General features: G+C 40.8%; 1 protein-coding gene across 2 annotated transcripts in view; it reads left to right on the top strand.

Moving 5' to 3' along the window:
- The first annotated feature begins 1,656 nt into the window (after positions 1–1,656).
- The window catches only part of PRKD1 (protein kinase D1), a 286,605-nt gene continuing 260,993 nt past the window's right edge, over positions 1,657–27,268 (top strand). The window contains exon 1 of one of the 2 annotated variants that reach the window (XM_023623404.2): positions 1,657–2,137. In XM_023623404.2, the coding sequence (XP_023479172.2) occupies positions 1,874–2,137 (264 nt within the window). In that variant the 5' untranslated portion in view covers positions 1,657–1,873. The remainder of the gene's footprint in view (positions 2,138–27,268) is intronic. The other variant, XM_023623408.2, reaches the window with a different exon arrangement.

Here is a 27,268-nt window from a genome sequence, read left to right as displayed (position 1 = left end):
AGTTCTGGCCCTGCTGCATCTGATCCATTAGGAAAATCACACTCTCCCATGGGCGAAGAGAACCACTTCATAAGGAAGCAGGCAGGGAAAGTGCCATGTAGGCCTTCTGACACCATCGAACTCAGAGAGAAGACATTCAAGTCTCTTCTAGAGCAGGGAACAGCACAAGCTCACTGGGGACATCCAAGGGTCTATTACTGGCCGTGGGAAGGAGGTGCTAAGAGGAGAATATCTTGTCATGTCCTGTCCTGCACCAGAGACAGAAGTCAAGACATACATACATACATAAATACATAATGAATAAACGAATAAATAGAACAAAATACAGTAAAATGCAACCCAATACAAAAGGAAACACGCATCTTGGTTTGTTTGGGTATGTGTGTGTATTCTCGTGCAGCGAAAGGGGAGGGGCAAGGGAGGTGGAGAAGGGAGCTACATAATTTGCCCGGCCCACTGCAAAATGGAAAAATTATTAACAATTCCAAGAGGGTGACAGGTAGCAGATCATTGCGGCAGAGCATTCCACCAAGCAGGGCCCTTTGAGGTCAGGGCCCTGTCACCTGCACAGTCACACCCCCACGAAGCCCGCCCTGGTGGGAGGAGATTAGAATTCATCTCTGAAAAGTGGGAAGCACCCCCACTGCCCCCGCCCCCGCCAGGACAACAACAACAACAACAACAACCAGAAACAACTGCCCAGATTAGAGCAGATGGTGCCCAATCTTGATGGTGGTTCCAGTGATGGTGGTGGCGCTGGGTGGAGCTGGGAGCACCACTCCTGCAAAGCAGACTTTAGAGTGATGGAAGAGGAAAGAAAGCAGTTTCTGAGGCTCCAGAAGAAGAAGCGCCAGACACAGAGCATAAGGTAAAGGGAAAGAGGCCACAGCAGACCTCCTCCTGCCTTTCTGGAGACGGTGCCTTTCCTTTCGGAAGAGATCGTCTTCTGAATTCAGCCACTTGCGTGTGGCTGGTGCCTTGGGAGCTGCGGTGGAGTGGGTGGGGTTGGGTATCAGGGTGTGTCAGAGAGACAAAAAAGGTAGACACAGGTTTAAGTACATTTCCGTGGATTGGCTTCCTGCCCTCTTTGGCAACAATCCCAAGTGCTCCTAGAAGGAGCGGGGATGTCAGCGGGTTTCCGAGGACCCTCTCTTTTCTTCCTCCTCTGACGCTCCGAAGGTAAGACCCACGGAGCACCGCAGGGCTCGTTATTCTGGGGTCCCCCACAGGTCCCCTCGCAGGTAGCAGTGCGGAGTCCCCAGGCATTTGGAAGAGGTGGAGGGGACCGTGGGGACCCGGCAGCTCGCGGCTCCGGGTCGGAGGAGCGCGCCCCGTCCGTCCGTCCGCGGTCGGGCAGCCCGCCCAGCCGGGACCGGGGTCCAGCCGGCGCCCCGCCGATCGGTCCTGCCCGGGCTCGGGGAACCGCGGGCGGAGGGGGCGGCGACCGGGCACCCTGAGGCCCCTGCGGCCGCGGCTCTGCGGCTCGGCGCCCGCCGGGAGGTGGCCCGCAGGGCCCGCCCCCCGCTCCCCGCTCCCCGCTCCCCGCTCCCCGCTCCCGTCCCCGCCCCGCGCCCCCCCGCCCGGCCCGGCCCGGCCCGGCCCCGCGCGCCGCGGCGGCTGCTCCCCGGCGGCGGCGCCTCCCGCGCGGTGCCCGCGCTCCCCGCGGCGCGGTCCGCCCGCCTCGGCCATTTTCCTCCTCCCGCCCCTCCTCGCCCCTCCCCTCCCGAGCCGCGTCCCCTCGCCCTCCCCCCGCGCGGGGACTTTTCCGGAAAGTTTTTATTTTCCGCCTCGGCCCTGGGAGAGACGAGCTCCCGGCTCGCGGCACAAACTTTGCGGCGGCCCGGCGCTGCGGCCCTCGGCGCGCCCGCGAGCGATGAGCGCCCCGCCGGTCCTGCGGCCGCCCAGCCCGCTGCTGCCCGCGGCGGCGGCGGCGGCGGCGGCGGCGGCCGCGCTGGTCCCGGGCTCGGGGCCGGGGCCCGCGCCCTTCCTGGCTGCCGTCGCCGCCCCGGCCGGGGGCATCTCGTTCCATCTGCAGATCGGCCTGAGCCGCGAGCCGGTGCTGCTGCTGCAGGACTCGTCCGGGGACTACAGCCTGGCGCACGTCCGCGAGATGGCTTGCTCCATCGTCGACCAGAAGGTAAGGCGCCCCGCCGCCCCGAGCCCGGCGCCTCCCCGCCGCGCCAACTTTCCGGCTCCGGGGGCTCCGCCGGGGACCAGCCTCGCCGGCGCTCGGGAGGGTCTGGCACCGGCCGAGGTTGGACGCCCGCAGCCGAGGCACTGCGCTCCCTTGTTGTCCAGGTCTCTCCTGGCCCCATCATCTTCTTGTATTGCCCATTGCTCTCCAGTCTGCATCCTCCTCACCCATTTCCATCCCTCTCAGGACTTTTCCAGGTATCTTGCCCGTTTCTCGTCGCGCCTCCCCCTCCCCTTAAGACTTCCCGGCTCTCCCCTCTCTTCCCTCTGGACCCTGGACCAGCACATTCCTGGCGCCGGAATCCTCCTTCCTGCACCAGAGTTCCCCCCGGGACACGCTCCGCACGATTTCAGCACCACTCCCTTCCCCTGCAGGCCCCTCTCCCAGCTCAGATGATGCTGAGGAGTTCTTTGGAATGATCTGGAGATGAGGAATTTCTCACCTGTCAAATAAGCTTTTAAGGGAGGATGATGGACTTGGCCAGCTGTGAAAACAACTGACCAGACCACAACTACCCACCTTCTTGTCGTCTTTTAGTCCCACATTTATGTGAACATGGGAGCAAATTTTTCAACGGAAAATCTGAAAGTTGCAGCCCTCTTGCTTTTCGTCCCTGGGGCACTGAGAGGGGGCCTTTAAGGGGGGGGGGCGACGGGAAGGGGGACCAACATTTAAAAGGTAGAGATATTGCCCAGGAGCACCCCGAGGCTGGCTGTGCCTTTAAGTTTGGGACTCTGGACAGCGGCCACCAAAGGCGGGTTGGAAAAAGGACCATTATCTGGGCCAGGCCACCCCGGGAGGAGACCCAGCTGGCCCACCACTGTTTATAGTGCAGTTCTGAATTTCAGGTCGTCTCTGTAGCCATCCAGAGGGATGGCGCACGGAAAAGGGTGATAAGAGAGTAAAGAAGAGGGGCTATGGCGCCAGTCTTCTGAGTATAAACTGCCAGGGTTTAGGGGGTGGAGAGAGGTCTCTCAAGGTGCTGGATTTCAATCCTGGAGGACTGGCTAGTACTTGCCTTGTAAAAGATCACTTGAAGAATCGTTAATGCTTTCTTTAAACTATTTGGAACAGAGTTTGCTAAACCTGAGTGTTGTGAATTGTGGCACTGAGCACAGGAGTGTTAGGAAAAGCCCTAGGGAAAAATCAGGAGTCTACAGGAAGTTGTAAAAGTTTTGGAGGCCCGACTAAGGTAGCAGTGAGTGCCAGGAATTTTTGTGTATTGAATAGTGTGACATTTTATATTGCATGCAACTCTCAGTTTTTTGCAACTTCCCTGTATATGACAAAATTTGTCTAATTCTGGCACAAGTTGTATCATGCACCTCGTCCTCCTCAATATTGAGGACTGTCTGCTGCAGGCAAGCAGGAGCGCTCTCCTAGGCACTTCCTTAATGGAAGTGGTAGTCTGCAGCAGTCTCCATTAGGGTGCGGACCAGTTGATTAAAGAACAATGCTGGATAAGCAGATAAACAATGTATAATAAAACTTCTCCAAAAGCTAATGCATTGTATAGAATTTTAACTTACCTAAATTCTAAAGCAAGTGATAGAGTTACAGGGAATATTCAAATTGGGTCAAATTAGTATGGGCAGACTGTTTTGGACCAGCTTTAAAACACACACACACATACATACATACATATACACCTTGATGAAGTTTAGGATGGGAAGAAACATGTATGGTTCAAGAGGTTTGGGATTGGGATTTTGAATGGAGGCTGGATTCCAGTTATCTCAGCAGCTACCAGGAGGGATGTTACATGGAGGGAGCAAAGTGAGTGCAGAGGGAGAGGGGTAGCAGGTGCCCACGGAGCGCAGCTGGTCTGAGGGTCATGTCTAGAGTGTTCAGAGAAAGAGAGTACAGTTATGAAAAGGCCTTGAAATTAAAGTGAACTCAGATTACGAGAAGCTTCAGCAATCTACACAGAGATATCGAACCAAGGACACCTGGAACATGGATTTGCTGTGTGGAAGAGGTTTTAGGATGCCAAAAATTTTATGGCGTAAAGAAAACTGGAGTTCAGTCATGAGCTAATTGAGACCTGAACCCAAGCTCTCGAGGAGAGACCTGGGGAGATACTGGAAGGGGACGATCATTGGCCCTGTGGACTGGTTTACAAGGCGACCCCTTCCTTTTTTTTTCTTTTGTATTTACTCTCGTCATTTTTCTGTCTCTAAAAGAAGAGTTTGAACAATCTGATTGCTTGGCAGAGCCAAGGCAAAGATCTCACTTGCACTTTTTTTTTTAAAGGCTATGGCAAAGGGACAGTTAGATTTTGACATGTGGATTGGAGAGTTATTCATATATAGGATGCTGTCAATAAATATTTACTGGATGGTGGGTTAAGACAGGAGAAGTTGCATCTATCTATTTGTCTGTCTGTCTGTCTGTCTATCTTCTGGCATCTGTCTTGAGCTACATTATCACCCCAGGCATAAACAAGATTAGGAGGGCTGTGTGTCCATCATGGGATCCTAGGGATGTTTGCTTTGTAACAGTAGAAATGGCAGCGAGGGTCACTTTGGAATTAGGGCAGTGGGAGGAGGTTTTTTGCCCCTTATTTCACCTTCTCTTGAAGTACTTTCTGAAGATAGCAACTGAAGAAGGATAACGAGAGAGAGAGAGAGAGAGAGAGAGAGAGAGAGAGAGAGAGAGAGAGAGAGAGAGAGAGAGAGAGAGAGAGGGGGAGGGGGAGGGGGAGGGGGAGGGGGAGGGGGAGGGGGAGGGGGAGGGGGAGGGAGGGAGGGAAAGAAAGAGAGAGAGAAGGGGGCTGGAGAATGAATGTTTTAGGAGAGAGCTGAGAAGTTGAAGTCATTTCCAGTTTACTGTGTAGGCTGGAATCATGTTGAGCGTGCAGCCGTTCTCCTGGTTTTCTGAGTTCTCCACATTCATTGTGTTATGACATGTTATAAGGGTTTTCATACGATTTCTTTGAGAGTTCTGTGAATACTAACAGAGATCAGACTTCTTAAATCTTTGGAAGTATTAGTTGACAATTCAGTTGATTTCAGCAACATTTCTGGGCCATTTTCTGTGGGATGAGCTGCTGAGGTGTACAGGGCTGAGTAAGAGAGATCCTGCCCCTGAAGAACTCATCTTTAAGTTATCATTGTTATTACTTAGAATTTAGAGTATAGTTTTTCTTTAATTGTGTAGGTTTGAAAAGTGGCAGACGTATGATCGTACTTGAAATATTTTAATGGTAATTAAGCAAAAATATTTTTAAGATAAATGTACCCTAAGTATGTATTGAATTATATAACTAAAGAAGTATTTCTTTTGTCTTTTAGTTTAGATGAAAAATCTAGGCTTGCTTTTTTGTATGTAACAATGTATGAATATAGAAGATGTAATTAGTTCCTTCTTTTTTGGAAGTGTCAGCCTAAGGTTTTATTTATATTATGCTTATTTCTTGATTTTGCAAGCATGTAACCTTGAGGGGCTAGTTGTGTATTCTGTTTGTTAGCACTCATGATTATTGTTTTCTGCAGGGTAAAAAAATAATAGCAGTAACTGACTTCACTTTGAAACACTGTTACTTTCTACTATCAAAGAACCTTGAATATATGGACTAAGGAGGAATTGTTCTGAAGAAAGGAACAGTATTCCAAAGGAAGAATTAGTGTGGTTTCATAATACATCATGTATCTATCTATCTATCTACACACACACACCACACGCACACTTTTTCTAAATCAGCAGTATTAATTTAGGGATGTGGGATGCAATTAATATGAATGTCTGTCTGTCCATTCATTTGGCTGTTATCTTATTAGAAAGATGACTCATATTTCCCTTTTGAATTTACTTAAATGAAGTAATAACATCTGTAAGACTGGCATATGGTTTCTCTTTGCACAGTCATTTATCTGACCAAAGAAACTAAAGAGTGGGATTTTTATGAGGCTAAATTCTAAAGGAGAAATAGAGGTGAGTGCCTCCGTTCTAGGGCAGCTTCGCTCTGCCTGTAGTTGTTTCACTTTCTTAATTGTAAATTGTTATCTTAACAGTTGTAGTGTCATTTTTACCTTTATTGTTAATTTTAGCCACTCTACTTCTACCAGATTGAGAAAGTTGGAAGTAATTAGCTGTTGGACCAGCCCAACATTGTGGAACAACAAAATCTTTTTAGGCTAATGATGGTGTTTGGGTCTTAGTGTATATTTTTTATTCATTTTATATTTGTCCTTATTGTATGTCTATTGATTTCTGACTTAATGAGAAAGTGTAGAATTTATCATTTCATTAATTGATTCTGAAGTAATGTAACTTTAATACTGAATATTTAAAACTTCAGTTTCTTTTCAAGTTTAGTAGTATAAGATTATATTTTGGTATATATGTAATCCCTATGTAATATATATACATGTAGTATATACATATGTCTATTATCTAAGTGTCTAAGTGTGTTTTGATATGTATTTTTAAAAGCCTCATTATTCCTGTGCAGCCTTCAGATGCTGAAGTATTGTTTTATATTTTGTAGCGTAGACTGCAAAAAGGGCAGCCTCATTCATTATGTATTTCATAATTCAAAAGAGAAACTCTGCTTTACATTTTTCTGTCAAGACACAGAACTGAAAACCTTATCTTATAGGTGTGTACTGTTTGCCACTAGTTTTCACAAGAAGAATATCCTTTGAGCCCCTGAAGTTAAAGACATTAAGCTTTACAGTTCTGGCCTGGGAAGAATTGGATGATTGACTGTTTTGACAAATGTATGAATTAATTTGGACCTTTAGATCCAGGTTGAGATAAATTGAAAGAATTTTCTGTGAAAACCATAGTATGTGTGTGTGTGCGAGTGGGGCTTGGGTTAGGGGTAGGGCTGGAAAATTATTAATAAAGTTTGAAAATTTGCCCCATAGTTGTTGACTGTGTCGCTCCGTGTAACCAGACTCCTATCATAACTATTAAGGGAGATTTAAAACTTTATTTTGCCAATTATTATGACTCTTTTTTTGTTGTTCTTGGTGAGGTGATTGTGTATAGATCTTCACTAATTTATGCATGAATGACTTTTAATGACCTTACTAGACAATACAAATTTGTAGGCCTATGAATGTATGGTTGTGACTTATCTAAGGTTACTTTGAAGATTAAAAATGGTGTTATTAAATATACTGCCTGGTGAATAGATACATGATAAATAGGATTATTGATATTCTAAAGTTTTATACAGATTAGCATACTGTCTTGTTAACAAAAGAGGGATGTACTTTATTATCTTATTCTTATCTCAGAATATAATTAAAATTGTGGTATTAAAAAGCAGTGTGGCTGTAATGGCCTGGTAGCATTATTTCTTCTCTGCCCTCTGTAATAGGGCAAATCTTAGGAGTAGTTGTATTTTGAAACTGCCTCTCAAATCTTACCCTCTCAGAATTCCCTAAGGAGTAATTTATTATTGCTAAATCAAAAACACATATGCTGATAAAAGTAAAGCACATCTTCACTGCTTTTTATTATTTTTGACAAGAAGTTGATTTAATTCCTTTTTGCTTGCCAGGGGAACTTCAATGATATTTCATTTGATAAAAAAAGGGAAATAATATAGGTAACGGTGCAACATTTGGCAACATAATGATTCCCAAATCTGGTCCTCAAGACTGAAATCAAAATTTCCTTTGCAAATAACCCTTGTTATGAGGAGGAAGGCGCTTGGATATGACTTATGGCGATCGTGTTCCGCTGTTATGCTAGCATCTACAGGTTGTTTGCCAGATTGTTACGTCTGATGAATAGCTAATGTAACATAGTTGGTTGTACACATGCAGAAGTGTTATATTGGAATGAGAGGTAATTTTACTAGGAAACAATTGAGTTAGCAGTTTGGCTAAGTCAATCCTAAGTCTTTTCCTTATCTTTTCACTAACTACCACTTACTTCTCATGGAAGTCCACGTCCCATTACAAAACCTTTAGACAACCACTGTCAGTAATTATTCATCCATCTTTTAAAGAAAAATGGAATTGATAATTACATGAAACGTGTATGCATGTGTGTATTAGACTGGTATCATTGCATAAGCTCTCAGGTTATACCAGGAAACTAGTATAATGATCAAGGTAGCGGGGCTGGACTCAGATTGGATTAGAAGTGGGTAAAATAAAGAGGCAGTTCCATAGGAGTTGATCATAACATGAGAGTTCTTTCTTCTATTTTTATATTTGTTGCTTTGTTTCTTGTGTTGGGGATAACTAATCCTTTTGACCTCTGACCTCTGATAGTCACCTTGGTCCGTCTGAAAGATCTAAGCCTAGATGTGAAAAGAAAGTTAAAAATGTAGGGTGTTTTTAAAGATAGGGCTCACCTTTTAATTTCCCAAGCATTATTCTAGAGACGTTTTGAAAATGAGATTTCAGTTTCTTGAATCTTTCTTTAATGTTGGAATATGTTAGAACAATACAAAGCAATAAGAAAAAAAAAGCATCAATTTTTCTCTTTCTATTGATAGTATTTAGATACAGAGAAAATGATTATTTTGCTCACATATATTCAAAATTCTTTTCCCTCTACAAGAATATGTGAAATTCCCCCTAGGAAGTCCTCTGATATTGTCAATCAGATATTTTTGTACCATTAAAAGCCAATAATGACAGCACTGCTTGAAGTTACTTGGCAGCAGAGAAACCCACATTATACTGTCTCTTACTCTGTCTTTCTAGTCTCACACAGAAAAGAGATAATTAAATAAACAAAGCCTTTAATTACATGGCCACTGTGGCCGTTATGGAATATAATATAATTTAGATGGTTATAAAGGTAAGAATTGGTATAAAAACACCACATATTGAAACACACTTACGTCTGTCCAAATTTACAGTTTCCTGTATAGAAGTTTCTTCCAAAGTTGCAAAAAGCTTTTATTTGGCTAAAGCTAGACAGTTGATACAGCAGCTTAGCAATGTTGGCAGATATGAAGATTAGATTTTTAAATGTGCAATCATGCAGGAATTTTGTCCAACTTATTTTGGTGAAAAAGAAAAAAAATTTATGTACCCTTGACTAGTTCATTGGCTTCTATTCTGACTAAGCCACTGATCGAAGAGGAATTTGTTGAATTTACTGCGTGTATCTAGGCATAATTGCAAAAATTTCTGAATACTTCTCTCTCTAATAGCAGCCACCTTTTTCACATATATGTTATAAAATGAATGAAAAGTATGAAATTGATAAGAAAAATATGAGCAAAAGGTATGAATGTGCATGATAATTGGTATTATTAGCAATCGAAGGCTCTGCAGACAATTATAAGAGTATCAAATATGTGAAGTAAAGATCTGAGTCTATTTATTTTTTCATAAACCATGGGAAAAAAAGAACCTAGATATAAGCAAAGCCTAATTTGGTAAGATATGTCACAGACAGAAACATTTGCATGTCAAATAAAACCACAATGTTTTCAAATATCAAGTCCATATACCATTAATTCAGTTTGCTTTTTGTGTATTTTTTGTAAATGTAAACCATTTGATTGTAAGAATTTTTTGCTTGAAATTTATTCAGCTAGATTTACTTTGATGCAAATTTCAAACTTTCTTAAGGTGCAAAATATTTTCCATTAATCATTAATAAAGATTTAACCATTAGGTGAAAGTGTTAATAAAGATTTTTAAACTGTCAGTGTTGGACATACCAAAAAATAAAACCCTTTCTGAGGTTGTCTAAATCAGTCATTCTAATGATGTAATAACTACTGGATAATTACGGAATATCACTTTGATTTGAATGGATAACTATAGCGAGAGAGAGACCAGGGATTCCGTTCTAGTTCAGGTGCTTGAATTAAGTACCAGACAACTTAATTGATTGAATTAGGCCATCTATCACTGGTCAAATATTTATTCATGACACTGTGTCTCAGCCTTTTTATCAATTAACCGTGAACCTTGTTTTTCCTCGTCTAACTCCTCAGATTGTTCAGAAGTGGTGGTCGGCTTGTGGTCTGGTAGGGCCCCTTGACTGGGACCAGCAGTTCTTATAATACCTCAGCGTGGCTGCATCCTTCTCAGAGTTCCGGGAATTCACAGCCATCCTTCAAGGAAGAACATCCATAAGTGTTCCAGGGCATCTGGCATAGGGAATAAGAGGAATTTGGGTGATTTCTTTGCCAAAGAAAGCAGATTATTAGGTGGGACAGGGGCATGTTTCTCCATTGACAGAAAGGTGTGGTCTGCTGTCTATGCTGAACCATCCGTATGGTCTCTGCCCTCAGCGTCTTTGAAAGGTTTGGTCTCTATCCTGCATATGGAAGGCTGCAGCTAAGAACGTGTGTGACCAGGAGGGTTGAAATTATTTAGAGATTGGTTAGTTTAGTTAGATCCTCAGAACAGTTCACTAGAGGCCAAGGCCCCTTGACCAAAAGTGGTAGTCTCTGGCAAACAGCTGTAGCTTTCATTGTTGTCAAAAGCAGGAAAGAGTGGGAGGAATTGGGGGGCAGGAGGGGTGGCAGCTAAGCTCTGGGGATGGCTTTGAATCAGTGGTGGTGAATAGACTTCGAGCAGGCTACAGTAGGCAAGGCCTGTGTCGTTGTGAGACTAGTGGCTCCTGAGGGCAGAAAAGGACAGTGACAGCAAAGCTCTGACCTGTGGATTGAGTTAGCAGGAATGGCCCCATTAGATAACTCTGGAATAGCTGTGGGGAGAGGTCTAGGAGGTGGCTTTTTACAAGCAGAGCAGTCCTCTGTGGAAGTTTTTAGAGTGTCACAGATGAGAGGTTCAAGGAGCAGCTCCCGGCTGCCTTCACTGAGAGTTTTAGGAAGAGCTTGTCCCGGGAGCATTGGGTCATGGCCTGCAAGGGTCTAGGGCCTCACGGTAACGGGCCCGCTGAGGGAAGGCTCCAGGAACAAAAGCTTCCAGCCTTTCCCCTGTGTGCCTGTCTGTGTCTCGCCTGCTTTTCATTTGTCATCTCTGATTTTCACAGTATCTCTATGTGATAGTCAATTTCTCTCCATTTTAAGGATGAGGAAACTAAGGGGCAGAGAGGTTAAATCATTTATCTCCAGTCACACAGCTACTAAGTGGAAAGCAAACCCCCCAATTCTTTATTCACTTCACTAGAGTGAATCCTAAGAACAGAGAGGGCTGGGCCGGCCGCAGATCTGTACTCAGAGTTTGGAATGACCCAGTTGTGGGGGAGGGGGAAGTGTTCAACTTCCTATTAGGTTCGCTGAAATTTACTTAAAAACACTTCAGCTTTCACAGTGTGATATTATCTGTATGTTAGTTTAAATTATTCCTCAGTCTGGAAGGCTTCCCTCATCTGGAATTCACATCCCAGTTACTGGTCAGCTAGAACTCTAGTCACTTTGGAGGCCACCATTAATAAGGCTTTTCTTATCGGTGCCAAGAGACCCACCCCGGGTATTGATAATTAATGTAAGGGATGTTAAAAATAGACTCTCATTGGGGATATTAGGGCCATTACAGAGATGGGATTGCCCAAAGTGTTTTAGAGACGTGCCTTGCCCTGGAGGAGTCATATGAACTGTAATGTATCTACTTGTTAATAGGTAGATACTTTAAAATAAATATCTATGAAGCAGAATTTGGTTTAGAATTTGCTTTCATTATCCTATGGTAAGAAGATGTGGGGATAGCCAGTCCTCGCTCATCTTTAAATTTCCAGACACTGCTGTTATTTATCCAAAGCAGTTAATCACTTTGTGATTAAATTGGCCTGGGTTGGTTCACACCTCCTTCCGATCAGATGTGGACGCAGAGATGTTGTGGAAGAAGCGATTATGGTAGACCGTGTATTGATCAGTGTGACTCGAGATTAGTGGGCATAAAGAATCCTAGCACCCAGTGTAAATCAGGGAATCATTTCTTCTTGACTAGTACATTGATTCTGAGCAGATTCTGATCAAATAACTAAGGGTGCTTAAGAAAAGTACCTTTTAGTGGTTGTTTTTCATCTGAGAAGTATTTAGAGCGCCTGTATACTAAGGATCAGGCTGTGCAAATGTGTTTTCTCTTTTTATAAATTTTACGTGTGTTCGTTTATTTTTGGTCAATTATGGATGAGCCCACCCTAAGGCAAACTTACTCCCACTTGTGAATGACCAATCACAGGCCACGTGGAGGTTTTCTTTCCATTCCAGTAGGGCTCTCCAGTCCCAACTGTAAATGGGCTTGCATTGCTTTGCATTGCCTGTGTACAGGGCTGAGGCCAACGCTTCCCTTGTAGACTAATTGTCCTATCTTTAGGCTTTACAAAAATGTAGTTGTATATATAGGTAGACATGATTTGATCTAAAGTATATCCCTACTTCAATTAAATTCTAAGGGTTTCTGCTCTGAATGGCTATTGGGAAGCATGTGGTAAGGTGGTTATTTGTTCCTAATGGACTGGAAAGGTACCTGAACTATTGCCTCTCTTTGATATACTTGGAACTTTTGCAGTTTTAATACACTGGGCAAGTTACAAAGAGAATTCTCTTTTGACATGACTCCCTGATAGTCTCTTGGCGGACAGAAAGGCAGCAGACCTGTCCAGCTGCATTGGAAGTCTGAATTTACTAGACGTCTGCTAGTCAAGTACTATGCCTTATAAGCCTCATCTTGAGAAAACTCATCTTTAGCTGGTAGGACACAGGGCATCAGTTGTTGTTGAAGGAGTAGTAAAGTGGATCACTCATGCCTAATTCTCTACCAAATGACTGGTGCTGAGAAATAATTGGTTAGCTTCAGAGTATCCCCTAGACAGGAAGACTCTATGACCTTCCTTGTGACAGATGTGAATTTCATCTACCGATGTGAAATGAGCTGTTGTCATCTGGGATGTAGATCTTTAGAATATTTAAATAAATCCAATAGCTTGCATGGATTTTTCAAAGAATAAAAGACTAGATCTTGCATGATCTTTGCTTTTATTCAATTCTTTGGGAAGAATAGGGAGCAAAAGTGAAGATCCAGTGAGAATGGACTAATGCAGTGGAGTTGAGCCAGGACACTAAGTTCAATAGAGAGACCATATGCCCCCTTGTCCAGAACAGTCCCAAGTTATATCTCTTGTCCTAGAATTCTTTTAAATTTTATGTTCGCTGATAAAAACTATGGAGTTTTAAGTTAAAACAACAACAAACAAAACAGGAAGAAAAATCTTAATTAGGACAGACGTTTTATTACCTTTTGGTCCAAAACCCTTATACATTTAAATATAAAAAGCAAAATTTACGCTTACAATTTATTTCATAGGAAGGGTCATCAGATTACATATATTAATCATTTCTCTTTGAGTGACTTTTCTAAATGGAGTCTTAAACTAAAAGCAAAAACAACTAAAAACCTTACTTTGGTTACAATGACCCCTTTGACCAAAAGTTTCTGTATAACTTAAGGATGAGAAGACAACCAACATTTAGAGTTGATTTCATAAACTACTTAATTAGATCTCACTTTGAATTTACTATCTAAAGTAATTTTAGCTCTGTTTTCTCCAACCAATCACTGTAAATCAAGATGCTATGATAGATATGTACATTCTTTTGTATTAAACAGCAAATAATTTTACGTACTCTGGTAGTTCATACTACCTCTGTTAATTCAAATAAGTAAACAGAAAGGCCTGCCTTGAAGCTTCGGCACCCTTGGCAACCATCACAAAGGCAAAATACACTGGCTTAGATGCAGAGGGATAACGTTCGGGTTTCAGGTTGTACTTTATTGTTTGTACTTTATTCTCTGATCTGGAAAACAAATATAACATGTTAGCAAAAAAGAGAGAAATTGCACACAAATGCCCCTGACTACTTAGAAAACTTGTTTCATATTTAAAAACAAGTAGACAAATGAGGGAAATAAAATTTTGCAAATTAGATTGTCCCACAGTAACAATGTGTAGGCTGTAGTTTATGTTTTCTTAAGATGTTCCCAGGCATAGCCTGGATGAAGCCAATATATGAGTTATACTTATTATTCTACACTTGGCTTCTGTTGATGACTATACTGTTGAATAATATTAAGAATTATAGGTTCAGAAATTATAATATTAAGTGTACTGGCTCCTGAAAAATAATGCACGTCAATGGGTCTAAAGCCACGTGAAAAGGAACTTGATTTTGTATAATCATTTCTGTTTAGAATTTTCCCCACATGGAAGATTATAATTTTTATACTTCAATTAAATAATTGTTTTTCTTTTATTTTGAAAATTATAAAATTACAACATGTGATAGGCTGAATAATAACCCTAGAGATGTCCACACCCCCATCCCTGGAGCCTGTGAATGTTACAGCCAAAGGGCCTTGCCGGTGTGATTAAATTAAGGATTTTGAGATAGGAAGACGATCCTGGATTATCTGGATGGGCCCAATCCAATCGCATGAGGCCTTAAAAGTGGTGAATCTTCCAGGTTAGGTCAGACAGATGAGACTGAAAAGCAGCAGAGAGTCCAAGCATGAGAGAGACTCCATCCTCTGTTGCTGGCTTTGAAGGTGGAGGAAATGGGCCAAGAGCCAAGGAACGCTGGGTCCTTGTAAGAGGAAGCAGGAGGAGTTAGAGCATAGTAGTAGGAGATGTGACAAGAGAAACAAGAGGTTGGAGTGGAAGGGGTCATGAACCAGGCCATACAGTTCAAGCTGGAAGCTGAAAAGGCAAGAAAAATGATTCTCCCTTGGTGCCTCCAGAAGGAACCACACCTTTGCTTTTAGCTGAGTGAAACTGATTTGGGCCTGCTGTCTCCAGAACTGAGGGAACAACTGTGTTTTTTAAAGCTACTAAGTTTGTGGTAGTTTGTTACAGCAGTAATCCGAAGCTAATATGCCCCACTCACTGCAGAAAAGGTGGGAAATTCAGATAAGCCCCAAAATGGATCATGCCACTCGGAGTTAAACGCAGTTAACATTTTGGTGAATATCTTACCAGATATTTTTCTATAAGTGAATATTCTCATCATAATTCACGTTGATTTTGTTTGCTCTTTTCATTTGATACTATGTGTTTCTGTGTCACTTTTTAAATATAAAATGTTTAGTGCCCTTGGGAGTAATTTTTGTGTGAAGAGAAGGCTTTTCAGATATTTTCTTTGGTTTTAGAATTTAATATTCAAGTTATTAAAGTTACAGGTTCAGATGTTAATCTTTCTAGTGCAACTTATAGACATTTTTATTTTTTTAAGTCGAGCAGATTTTAACAATCACATTTAAGAATCTTTGAAGAATTATTAGTATCCTTTACAAACTTAATTATTTGGGTAGTTTCAAAGATTTTAAGTTGAGCTTCTAAATTTAATATATTCGATTTCCTTTAAATACTGCAATTACCTGCTTGATAAACCTGTATATGTTTTTAAGTAATTCTTATACATCTAATAAATGAAATTTATAAATATGTAAATATGGTAAAGATTAAATTCTTAATTGTTCCAGTGCTGAAATTAATTGCTTAATTATATGTACATAATATGCAGAAAAGCATTAATTTTATGGTTTTGATTCTCTTAAACTTTTCTATATATTTTTTCTTTGAGGAAGATTAGCCCTGAGCTACATCTTGCCCATATTCCTCCACTTTATATGTGGAACACCTGCCACAGCATGGCTTGATAAGCAGTGCCACGTCTGCACCCGGGATCCAAACCGGTGAACCCTGGCCTGCCAAGAGGAGCCTCTGAACTTAACCACTATGCCACTAGGCCAAGCCCACTTTTCTATATTTAATTTCAGATATTCCCGTGTTTGAAAGATGTTTTTCCACCGTGAAATAATTATGTGATCCCACATGATTTGTGGCAGTCCCTCCCCATGTACATTTTGCAGTTGTCTTCCTGGCCTGGTTAAGGCTGCGCAAACCCCAGTGCTTTCAGCTGGGACCAAGACTGGATTCTTTCTGGCCGTGTAGATCAAGTCCACGGAACCCTATTCCATCACTTCAAGAAAGGGAGTAATCATGTATCCCACATCCCTGGGTTCAGTTTGAAGATTACTTCGCTGTGCTGAAAACTCTCAAATTCCTACCCAGATTGATTATTTGATTGGATTTTGAATTTCTTCAGCTCTTAAGATAGGTGAATCCCTTTTCTATATACACTAAAGATCTTTGCACTTAATGGAATACTGCATTTCATTTTCTTTCTCTTAAGGCTGCACAGTTCCTATTGATATGAATAAGTGATTGAATGTTGGCAGTGTCTCCAGGCTCTGCCTGGTCATCTGGTCACAGCTCATCTGGTTATTCTTCTGACTCAATGTCTTCCCTGTAGATAAAAGAAAGCTCAGAGCACCACTCTCTAATGTTTGAATAGAATTGGTACATGGATTTGTCACAACATCTTTAACTTGTTCCCTACTCTTGGATATTTAGAATTCTTTCAATTTTTGCTTATTTTTTTAAAAAAAATCTTTATGCATATACCTTGGCAAACTTTTCCTGATTTACATGTGTAATATTTATATTTGAACTTGTCTGTCAATATTGCTAAGATTAATATTCTTTTAATATTTTGTTATTGTCGATTAATATTCCTAAGATTAATGTTTAGATTATAGTTCTTTCAGAATTATAGGAATTCTTTGCATTTTTTCAGTTTGAAAAGTACAAATGCATATGGTTTTGGGTTTTCTTACTCTGTATTTGGAGAGAAAAATCAAGTGAAGCAAGTAGCAAGATGCAGAATAAATGGGTATATTTAGTAGCCAACATTTGAGTCCACTATTGGGTAGAATACATATGAAGTATATCTAGCAAATTCACAGTGAACAAATAATCTTTAAAAAAAGTGATTTTTGCTTTCCATTTTTCTGCTTTTCTTTCGTAAGAACTGGCCTGATATTTTCTCTTTATATCCAAATTCACTTTGATCTTTTAAAAAGCACATTTTTTGATCTTTGAAAAGCACACAGTCCTATAAATATTTAAGAAAATTCCATAGAATAATTTCTTAAAAGTAAAATTTCACCCTGGTTTGGTTTTATTCAGCTCTTTGCAGGGTTCTTTAGAAACCTGAAATGCAAAAAACTGAGGTTTTTATAGACATAAATGAATGTCATCTTTGACATGGCCATTTTTCCACCAAAATCTTCTCTTTTGCAAAAGAAGCAGCTGTATTGCTTATTAAATACAGTGGGGCCGTGTTTGGCAATTTAAAATGTATTTTGATTGAGAAAACTTCCATCTACGCACAAAGGTTTAGGAACATCCTTATTGGGTGAATTAAATCAGATTTAGTAAATCACAGGAGAGTGGAAACACCAGCCCGTACCGTGCCTGCTTTTTCCCTGCTATCCCAGGCGTCTAGAACAGTGCCTGGATCTAAATGATTTGAGCAAATGATTTGTCCCATTATTTGCCAGTTAATTTCCTCGAGGCAGAACTGTGTGGTCAGTCTTCATCCAAATTAAGTCTTTTGCTGTATCTGGGCCATTTGCTTTCTAGGAAGTGCTCATTTCCACCCTTGATCTATAATTATTATTCAAATAATTGTTTTTTAAGTGAATCAGAAGTGTTTTGGGAGATGAGATGTACTTAGGGAGAATGTTGAACTCATTTGAGGAAACAAACAAACACAAAACCTTGGGATTTGAGTCTCTTCTGAGGAATTGATACTCCTCTCGTCTAACTGGGCTGAGGATGTAGAGCCTGTGAAAGCCTTCCTTCCTGAAAACGTTTTCTGAGAGGGCCTGAATAAATGTTTGTTGAATTGAATTGAATCTTCGGAACAGAAGGAGTCTTTTGAGGTTGTTAGTGGCTATCTAGTTGAAATATTATGAAAGACACTTTAGTGTTTTACTCGTCAAATCTCAGCCTAACTTACCTGTAGCTTTTAAGAACATAATTATGGAAATAATAAAAAGCCTGAGATATCAAATGCAGTGGTGGAAGAGATGGTGATGGAGAGGAAAGAATAAAGTCTTTGGGGAAAAAAAGCATCAGAAAATAACAGAAACTCAACCAATGTTAGCTGGAGGCTCCTGTGCTGTTTTTTTTTCGCTTCCCACCGGCTTATGGAGTGAATTTGAGGACCTCGGCTGGATGATGGAACATTGCGCAGCGTGGCCTCCAGTGAGGAACTTTCTTAGTAGGTAAGAATCACTCCTTTGGCTGCTTTGATGGCACTCAGTAGGACTAGTTTCAAAACATTTACCTTTTCTTTGTTTCCTGCCAATTCTTAACCCTAGTTCCTTTAATTTTTTACTTTTTACATCTCAGTAAGTATGTTTCATATTTCTTATTATCAGATTTCAGCTTTTTAAAAGATGTAAAATTATGCTTAGTTTTGAAAATCATTTCTATTCATACTTTCAATACTTATTTATTGTATACTAGATGACAGGTGTTAAGGTATAGATCTATATCTATCCATCTATATGTGTGTGTATCTTTGTGTTTCTTTTTTTATGTATTGCTCTTTTCCTTCTTCTTCTTCTTCTTCTTCTTCTTCTTCTTCTTTTTTCTTGGTGAGGAAGATTGGCCCTAAGCTAACATCTGTTGCTAATCTTCCTCTTTTTTTTTTTTTTCTCTCCAAAGCCCCAGTATATAGTTGTATATCCTAGTGGTAAGTCATTTTGGTTCTTTTATGTGGGATGCTGCCACAGCATGGCTTGATGAGCAGTGCATAGGCCTGTGTCTAGGATCCGAACTGGCAAACCCCTGGCTGCAGGCTGCCAAAGCAGAGCGTGTGAACTTAACCACTCAGCCATGGGGCTGGCCCCTGTCTTTGTGTTTCTTATTTTCTGGAATTTTTTTTCTTAGTCTCTGGCTAATCCTTTTTATTTTCTCCTGTTTGTAATTTTAGCTCTTGACAACCCAGATTTACACCTCATATGTTTTAAATTTTCTGTTCTGCTGTTTCTGTCTTTTTTTTCCCTCCATCATTTACCTTCTCCTGCAGTTTTAAGCCTTCTCGGACATTCTTAAGTGTCTCGTAGATACTCAGGAGTTGATTTTCTCCAGTCGTGAACATCGCTGGGTGGATATCATATGAGATTTTCTGGAACCTCTGTTGTTTTGTAACATAACATCCCGTCCTTGGATGAGGAATCTGTGGTCTTCCAAGTCCATAACCCCTGTATTTGGGGCAGGCAGTTGCATGCTGTGAGCCAGAAGTGTGTGTACCCTCTGCAGTCGCCTGGGCAGGGCTTCTCCAGCCCTTGGTGCTGAGCCGGGGGAAGTGATACCCCCGTAACACTCATTCATAGGAGGTGGAATAGTAGCAATTTTGTAGCTCTGTTTCTATTTAAAACTTTCCTCCTTCTAGGCGACTTATTCCAAGGATGATCCCTACCTTTCCTGGTAAGATTTTACAAAGAACTAAGAAGCTGGTGAGAACGGGAGTTATCTCAACTTAGATTTTCACAATGGATTCTGTTTTCTCCATTGACAAAGAGTTGTTCAAAGTCATCAAGTGTATCTTTTATTTTGGCATTTTCAGAGTAGGGTTCTTGATATACTAAAAACACTCCTCCTGTTTATTTTTGGCTTATTGACTGTAGTCCCCCCAAATTCCTTGGGGTACAGGGACACGGAAGACTAGAGTCCCTGGAGGGAGAATGGGTCAAACTGCAGGAATTAGGCCACGTTACCACACTGTTGATGGTGTGGTGTGACCTTCCTGCCCTTCCCCTCCAAGAATTTTCTCTTGGACTCCTTTGAAGATGTGCTCTTTCACCTTGAATGGGTCCATCTCACACAATGAGTGTGGTTGTGCACCTGAAAATCAGCGTAGTAAGTGACATCACCCATCTGGCAGGCCAACAGTACAATTAAACTGTCTTCAGAAAAAGTGAACTTGTATTCTGCACAAATTGTTGATTTATTGGCCTTTTGTCCAAGTTGATTTCCAACTGAAAATGTAGGTCTGGGTGTTTTAGGTCAGTGACTTTACACCAGGAGCGGTCAGGATTTAGACACTGTTCTCGTACCACCTCTTCTAACTGGGAATAATATCAAGTTGCCCTCAGTTTTATTAATCTCACCTTGACCTTTGAATCCATGAACAAGAATCAATTCTGAGCTAATATGTTTGAACTCAGCGTTTAGCCCTGATTATTTATGCTCTATCAGAACCTGCTCTATAGGAGCTATTGGCATAGACATCAGTAGGAATCAACTTCTGACAGGTCAGTTAAAATAATAATAGCAATTATTGGTACTATTATTGTTATCCTAATGTAGCTAACGTTTATCAGCCATTACGATCACTAACTCATTTACCCAGGAGGTGGATAATTACTTTATCCTCACTTTACCAGTGAGGAAATTGGGGCCCAGAAAGAATTGTCCGGGATTACAGAGGCAGTGAGAGAGTTGGGGTTTAACTTTAGACGTTTAGGCTCCAAAGTTTATGTACTTAACCACCAGGCTATATGTATAGAACGTCTTAAATGTTTCCAGGTGGATTAACGAATCTGAGAAACAGCAGCCGCTGTTCCCTTTACCTTGTTTCTTAATCATTTGACTATTCTTTTGAATGACCTGCATGCCTGTTAGAGAGAATACAAAAACAATATTCTCTTATGAATGGATAAGTTTTAGTATTTGGAATTACGAGGAGCCCATACTGGAGACTGATGCTGTTAATTATTGCCATAAAGGTGGGTACCTATAAACTTTTCTAAATCTAAATTTATTATGTTGGCAGATGTTTCCAAGCTTGTAATTGGTTTAAAAGAAGCAATCATATTATATATGTGTGTGTGTATTTGTATACATATATAAAAAATATATATGTAAAATATATATGTATTTGTAAAAACATATAATTATATGTAAAATGTATATGTGTATTTATTTCAAGTTTTTTGGTGTCCTCACAAATAGTTTATCTAATGAGTACATTAAGACTAGTGCTGTACAATGTTAGGCTTTCTTTGGATACTTTATTACATTTTTATTTTCACTTTTTAATCATGGACTCCGTATACCCGTCCCCCAGCTTCAATAATTATCAAATATAATCAGTCTTGTTTCACTAATAATTAATTTCTTCTTCCCCATCATCATCCCTCATCTTCTTCTCCCCGGATTATCTTGAAGCTAAATATTAAGATTTATTTTTAATCCAGAGTCCGGGGAGTCTTCAGAATGAGTTTTGGGGAGAATCCTGGTGTTGCAGTAATACTCTGTCTGAGGAGAGATGCCTTCTATGTAGGTACTCTCGTAAGGCTCCTACATTGTAGCTTTAGTGTCTGTTAGGATATGTAGTTCTCTGATCAAGTGGCAACAAAGAAAAACTATACTCCAGGCATCATACTCATGCTTGCTCCTCAGTGGTATCTTGTGTGAGAGCGATGGCCTTCAAGAAGAACTTTTGGAGGGACAAACAGTCCGCCCACTCTCTCAGATCTTTCAAAGTATACTCTTGAATTAAGTTATCTTAAAGAATTATGGATCAAAGCACATTGCGTTAGTGAAATGCAGAATTATTGTGGTGATGCCATTAGCCAGTGTCTGAGTTGGTTAGACAGTCTGGTCCTGTCAAACTCAGGTTGAAGGTAAAGCCTGATACCTTGTTCATTATAATGTACAGACTTCTTTGTGAGGACCCCCTAGGAACATTTCCTTTCAAATTTTAATTCCAAGAACAGCTGTTCCCCTCCTGAGCCATTTCTATACTTTTCATCTCTTGACAGTGTAAAGTGTGACATTGACATTTTTCCATCTTATGTGGACTGCGCTAAAGGTTACACCTCAATTTGGGGCCCAAAGACGTTATGTATGTCCCTGTAGGACATCATGTGTAGGACATGATGGCACAGATTTTAAAGTCTATTCCTACCCTCGCCCTTGTTTTTCTTTTTCCTTTTTCAGTTAAGACAAAACAAACAAGTTAACAAATATCCTAATATGGTTGTCTCTGGTTTGGGGTAAGACAGATTTTTTTTCCTTTTTACTACTGAATTTCTTACAATATGCATACGTAATGAGGAAAAGATGCACACACTTTTAAAAATTGAATCTAAATAATGAACCACTGATAAAAATTGCGGTTAGAGCCAGGGCCATGTGGCCTTGATCTGTGGGTACAGGTTTTCTTTTGTTATTTTGAATTAGACTTAGTCGAAATGACTAATTCAACCTTTGTGGAGCAGGGCTCTATGCTGAGCACATTCAGAACAGTATCTCGTTCCATCCTCGGAACATCCATGTAGGGGAGAAATTTTCAATCTCTCCTCTGTGGGCTGAGAAAAAACTCTAAAATCTAGTGATCCATCCTCAAAAATGTCGTCTAAAGGAAGTGACAACTTCAGCTCAATAACTGCTAGTTTGGTGCTTTAGCTTTACTGTGTTGGCTTCACTTTCAGAAGACACTGTAGTCTTTTGATAAGCCACATTATTGATAAAAATAATCTTACCCTTTTCTTCCAGTAAACACAGTGCCGTTTTGAATGAGTTTCTCGCCGTGAAAAGCAATAAATCACAATTCCAATGCATCTTGCTCCAAGCCGTGCTTTGAGCCCCAGGGGGAGAGTGACAATGTGACAGTGTGGAAAGAGAATAATGGCTTATGAGTAGAAGACCCAGGTTGTGGTTTTATAGAGATGTACATCCAATACTTACTCTGTGCCAACCTCTGTTCTAAGCACTGGAGATAGGAACTCAAATAGCTTTGGGATCCTTGACTAACTTCTGAATCCTGAGTTTCCACGTCTTTACAATGTCTCATCTAACAAGGATAGCAATGCCTGTGGTTCCTACCACCAGGCATTGTTGTGGCAAGGATCAAAAGAAAAATGGCTTGAATGAGTATTTTTGAAAAGGGCCCAGTGATGTTATAATTAGAAGGTAATATTATTGAGTGAAATAGATCGACATTTTCATGTTACTATTGATCAGATGCAAATGGAAGTTGACTAAATAATAAATTTGGAGTTGAAAACTCATAGAATTCATAAACTTTTTATGCTTTACCTTTAAAATTGCTTTGTAGTTGGGTTATTATGAAGATTTTTCTTTTTCCCTTTGCAAAGCCAAGGGTTTTTATTAACACTGGCTCTCATTATGAACTCTATAAGGGAATAGTTAAGAGGACAAGTCTGGGTTGAATCCTGTTTCTGCTACTTGCTTTCTGAGTAAACTTGGGAATTCACTTATGATCTCAATTGCCTTTGCTGTAAAATGGGGATAATAAGTGTCTATGCATCCTAATAGCTATTTTACAAGATTATCATGTGGGTTAATGCCATCCATAGAACACACAGTGCTTTGCACATACTAAGCAGTCAGTCCATGCTAGCTATGACAGACTCGTTCATAGCCTCATTAAGGTCATAATTTCAGGCCTGTCTGGGCAAAATCCAAAATGGTAAATTCTTACTTAACATGTTCAACCTCTCCATGTTTAAGGGTGTATTGTATAAAAGAAATTAATTCTAGGGGCCGGCCCAGTGGCGCAGCAGTTAAGTTCGCACATTCCGCTTCTCGGTGGCCCGGGGCTTGCCAGTTCGGATCCCGGGTGCGGACATGGCACCGCTTGGCACGCCATGCTGTGGTAGGCGTCCCACGTATAAAGTAGAGGAAGATGGGCACAATGTTAGCTCAAGGCCAGGCTTCCTCAGCAAAAAGAGGAGGACTGGCAGTAGTTAGCTCAGGGCTAATCTTCCTCAAAAAAAAAAAGAAAAAGAAATTATTTCTACAATTTTTTGACAAGGTTTGCAACCTGGCAAATTAATTTCTATGATAGTAAGTCTCATGAAGAAATGTTTAAATTTTATTTACAAATGAATCTAAACTCAGCCTTGTGAAAATACTGTATTTCTTTGATGTAAATTGCGTTCCACTGGTGTGTGCTTGTATTGATTCTTAGTGAATTGTGGATTGAATTCAAAATAGCAAGTGCTAACCTTGATATAAATATTTTCATGTTTGCATCATAAGTATGAGAATTTGCACTTCGAGCATTTCATAAATATTAATCAATTAAACTTCAGAACCCTCCAGTGATCAAGATATGGTAAATCAACCTTCCGGATGAGTATTAGAATTTGCCAGCCCACAAAGAAATTCTCTGCCTTCTGTCCTCTAAAATAGCACTCAGAAAAGAGTCTGTAGTATTGGTTTGTTCTTTAAACTTTATCTCACTTTCTTTGTGTTTTAGAAGAAATGTTTAAAAATGTCTGTGCCGAGTAGCAAGGGAGGGCTCCGGCAGTTTGTATCTGTGGACACAACTGATGGAATCATTGGGACTGGCTTGGAGCCTGCTTCGTCAGATTCTCGGCCAGCTCAAACAGAACCAATGTGAACAGTGGTAACGGTGGCTTCTGTTTTGGTCAGAATTATCCATCTAGTTAGAATGAAAGATATAAGGGGAGGGATGAACTGATCATGTGCTTTGTCTTAAGAAGTCTACTAGCCAAGGGAAGTGGTGAAATGTGATATGTTTTACACTTATCCATCAGAAGCACCAGTGTTTGGATAATGTGGGATTCATTTATTCAGTAAGCATTTTGAAATGTATCTTTATTGCCCTAGGCACACGTAGACCTGTTGATCTAAGAAGAGAAGAAACAGACCACACCCCTCGCTGAGGAGCTCACGACCACTCCATGACTTCCTTAGGCACATTAGCTAAAATGTAGCAGAATATTTTGAGTCTTTTTAAAAAAGAAGTAGCTTCTCTTGCTATTTCAAGCTTAGATTATTATTATCTTTAATGACCTGCATAAACATTATACAGAGAGTCCTTAACTGTCTCATCTTAATGTACAAAAATACACAAAAATAGAGAGCTGCAAAATCCAGAACTGAAAAATTGGATATACTACTGATTTTGAAAACACCGTGAATAAGAAAAAACTAATTTTTAAATTTGTGAAATTAGAAACAATTGGTAGTTTTAGGATAAATTCATTTTAATTTTTATCTTGTTTAAAATTTAAAGGGATAATGTAGTGTATGACATATCACATTTTCCTTTATGTTTCAAGAAACATAGGTAGCTCTATATGGTATACAAGATTATTTTTGAAAATGTACCTCAGTATATAAGAAAATGCTAACTACTATTTCTTGAACATTAGTATTCAGAATTTATCTTTTACCAAAAATCATTGAGTACTCCTGAACAAAAGAACTTATCAAGTTATTCAAAAACACTTAATTTTTTCCCCAGATTTTAAAGTATTGTATGTCTGTCTTTGGTGATATGTGATCAATGTATGTTCCATTACTTTATTTATTCATTTCTTTTGGTGAGGAAGATTTGCCCTGAGCTAATATCTGTTGCCAGTCTTCCTCTTTTTTTTGCTTGAGGAAGATTGTCCCTGAGCTAACGTCCATGCCAGTCTTCCTCTATTTTGTATGTGGGACACCACCACAGCATGGCTTGATGAGTGGTGTGCAGGTCCACGCCCAGGATCCAAACCCACGAACCCTGGGCCACTGAAGCGGAACACAAGAACTTAACCACTGCACCACCAGGCCAGCCCCTCCATTACTTTAATATTTAAGTCATCTCTTCAAGAAAGGAAAGTATTGGGGCTGGCCTGGTGGTGCAGCGGTTAAGTGTGCATGTTCCACTTTGGTGGCCCGGGGATCGCTGGTTCGGATCCTGGGTGAGGACATGGCACTGTTTGGCAAGCCATGCTGTGGTAGGCGTCCCACGTATAAAGTAGAGGAAGATGGGCATGGATGTTAGCTCAGGGCCAGTCTTCCTCAGCAAAAAGGGGAGGATGGGCAGCAGTTAGCTCAGGGCTAATCTTCCTCAAAAAAAAAGAAAAAGAAAAGAAAGGAAAGTGTTATAAGTTTTCTATTTTTGCTAAATGCCCTCCAAATCAAACTTATATTCAGATGATATTTTGAGTATTGCAAAGGTCTTTTTTTTCTGGTAACTATACATCACAGCCTCTTCAGCAATACCCCAGCTTTCCCTGGATGGTTCAGTAGACTTTTTGGTGGGTCCTGTTTTGCTATGGCTTACGACAACTATTGTGCACCCAACAGTTAGGTAAGCTGTCAAAATACTATGAGATCACACAGCCGCAGTCAGTTTCTGCCAAGTCAGTAAGTCAGTCTTTCAGCAATGCAACTCTAATTCCTTATCTTATCTTGAGAAAAAAAAACAGAATAAACTAGGCACCTACCAGATACACACAGCACTTTACCTATTTTCTTTCTTTTTTCTTTTTATCTTCAGAAAAATGTTGTGAAGTTGGAATTGTTCTTGTTTTACAGATTAGGGAACTGTGACACAAACAATTTCATAACAAGGCTGCACAGTTAGTAAACGGCAAAGATCTGTTTGCTCCAAAGCTTCGTTTTCTCCCTGGATCCCGGTTCCCCACGAGAGGTCATCGCCCTGGAGTGCACAGCGTTGCCTGAAGGGTGGCATTTGCCATCTGGTCGTGGAAAGCACTCCCCTTTTCCAGATGAGCAGGCTCCATTATAGCTGTTTGTGAGGTTCCCTTCATGTGGAGAGGTACAGGGGCCTTTGGACCGCCTCTTCCTCCCCAGCGCAGACTTCCTCTTTGTTTTCTCTATAAGGGTGTTTCTTTTTAATTCCTTTTTAAAAATATCAGTTTGAAACATAAAAATGTTATCCGTTGCTTCCCTATGTGGTGCGATTTAACCCTAAGTTTAAATATGGGTGCTGGAGTCACACAGTTTACTACCAAATACTCTCCCACTTAAGATGCACAGTTTTAAGATTTCTGAAATTGGGGAATGTCTTATCTCTGTTCTGTAGCATTATGAAGAGTTCTTTCTTTTGTTAGCTTTGTGATCTTGGGCAAGTTCCTAAGCCTCTCTGAGCTTGTTTCTTATTTAGATTTTTGGATTATCTCTTCATCTTCCTGCTCCACCTGCTTATTGGATAGATCCATTGAGACAAAGGAAGCCAAACCTTTTGTAAGCTGTCCAGCACTATAAACATTTAATATACAGGCTAGTGATTCTCAGATCTGAGCACTCGTGGGAATCATCTGCTGAGCATTAAGAATAGAGTCCTGGGGCTGGCTGCCTGGCTGAATGGTTAAAATTCTATGTGCTCTGCTTCAGTGGTCTGGGTTCACGGTTTCGGATACCTGGCATGGACCTACTCCCCTCATCAGCCATGCTGTGGAGGTGTCCCGCATTCTAAATAGAGGAGGATTGGCACAGATGTTAGCTCAGGACGGATCTTTCTCAAGCCAA

The sequence above is a fragment of the Equus caballus genome, chromosome 1 (assembly GCF_041296265.1).
Source record: "Equus caballus isolate H_3958 breed thoroughbred chromosome 1, TB-T2T, whole genome shotgun sequence".
NCBI classification, from domain to species: Eukaryota; Metazoa; Chordata; class Mammalia; order Perissodactyla; family Equidae; genus Equus; species Equus caballus.
Note: the sequence above shows the minus strand (reverse complement) of the source record. Positions and strands in the feature narration are given on the sequence as shown.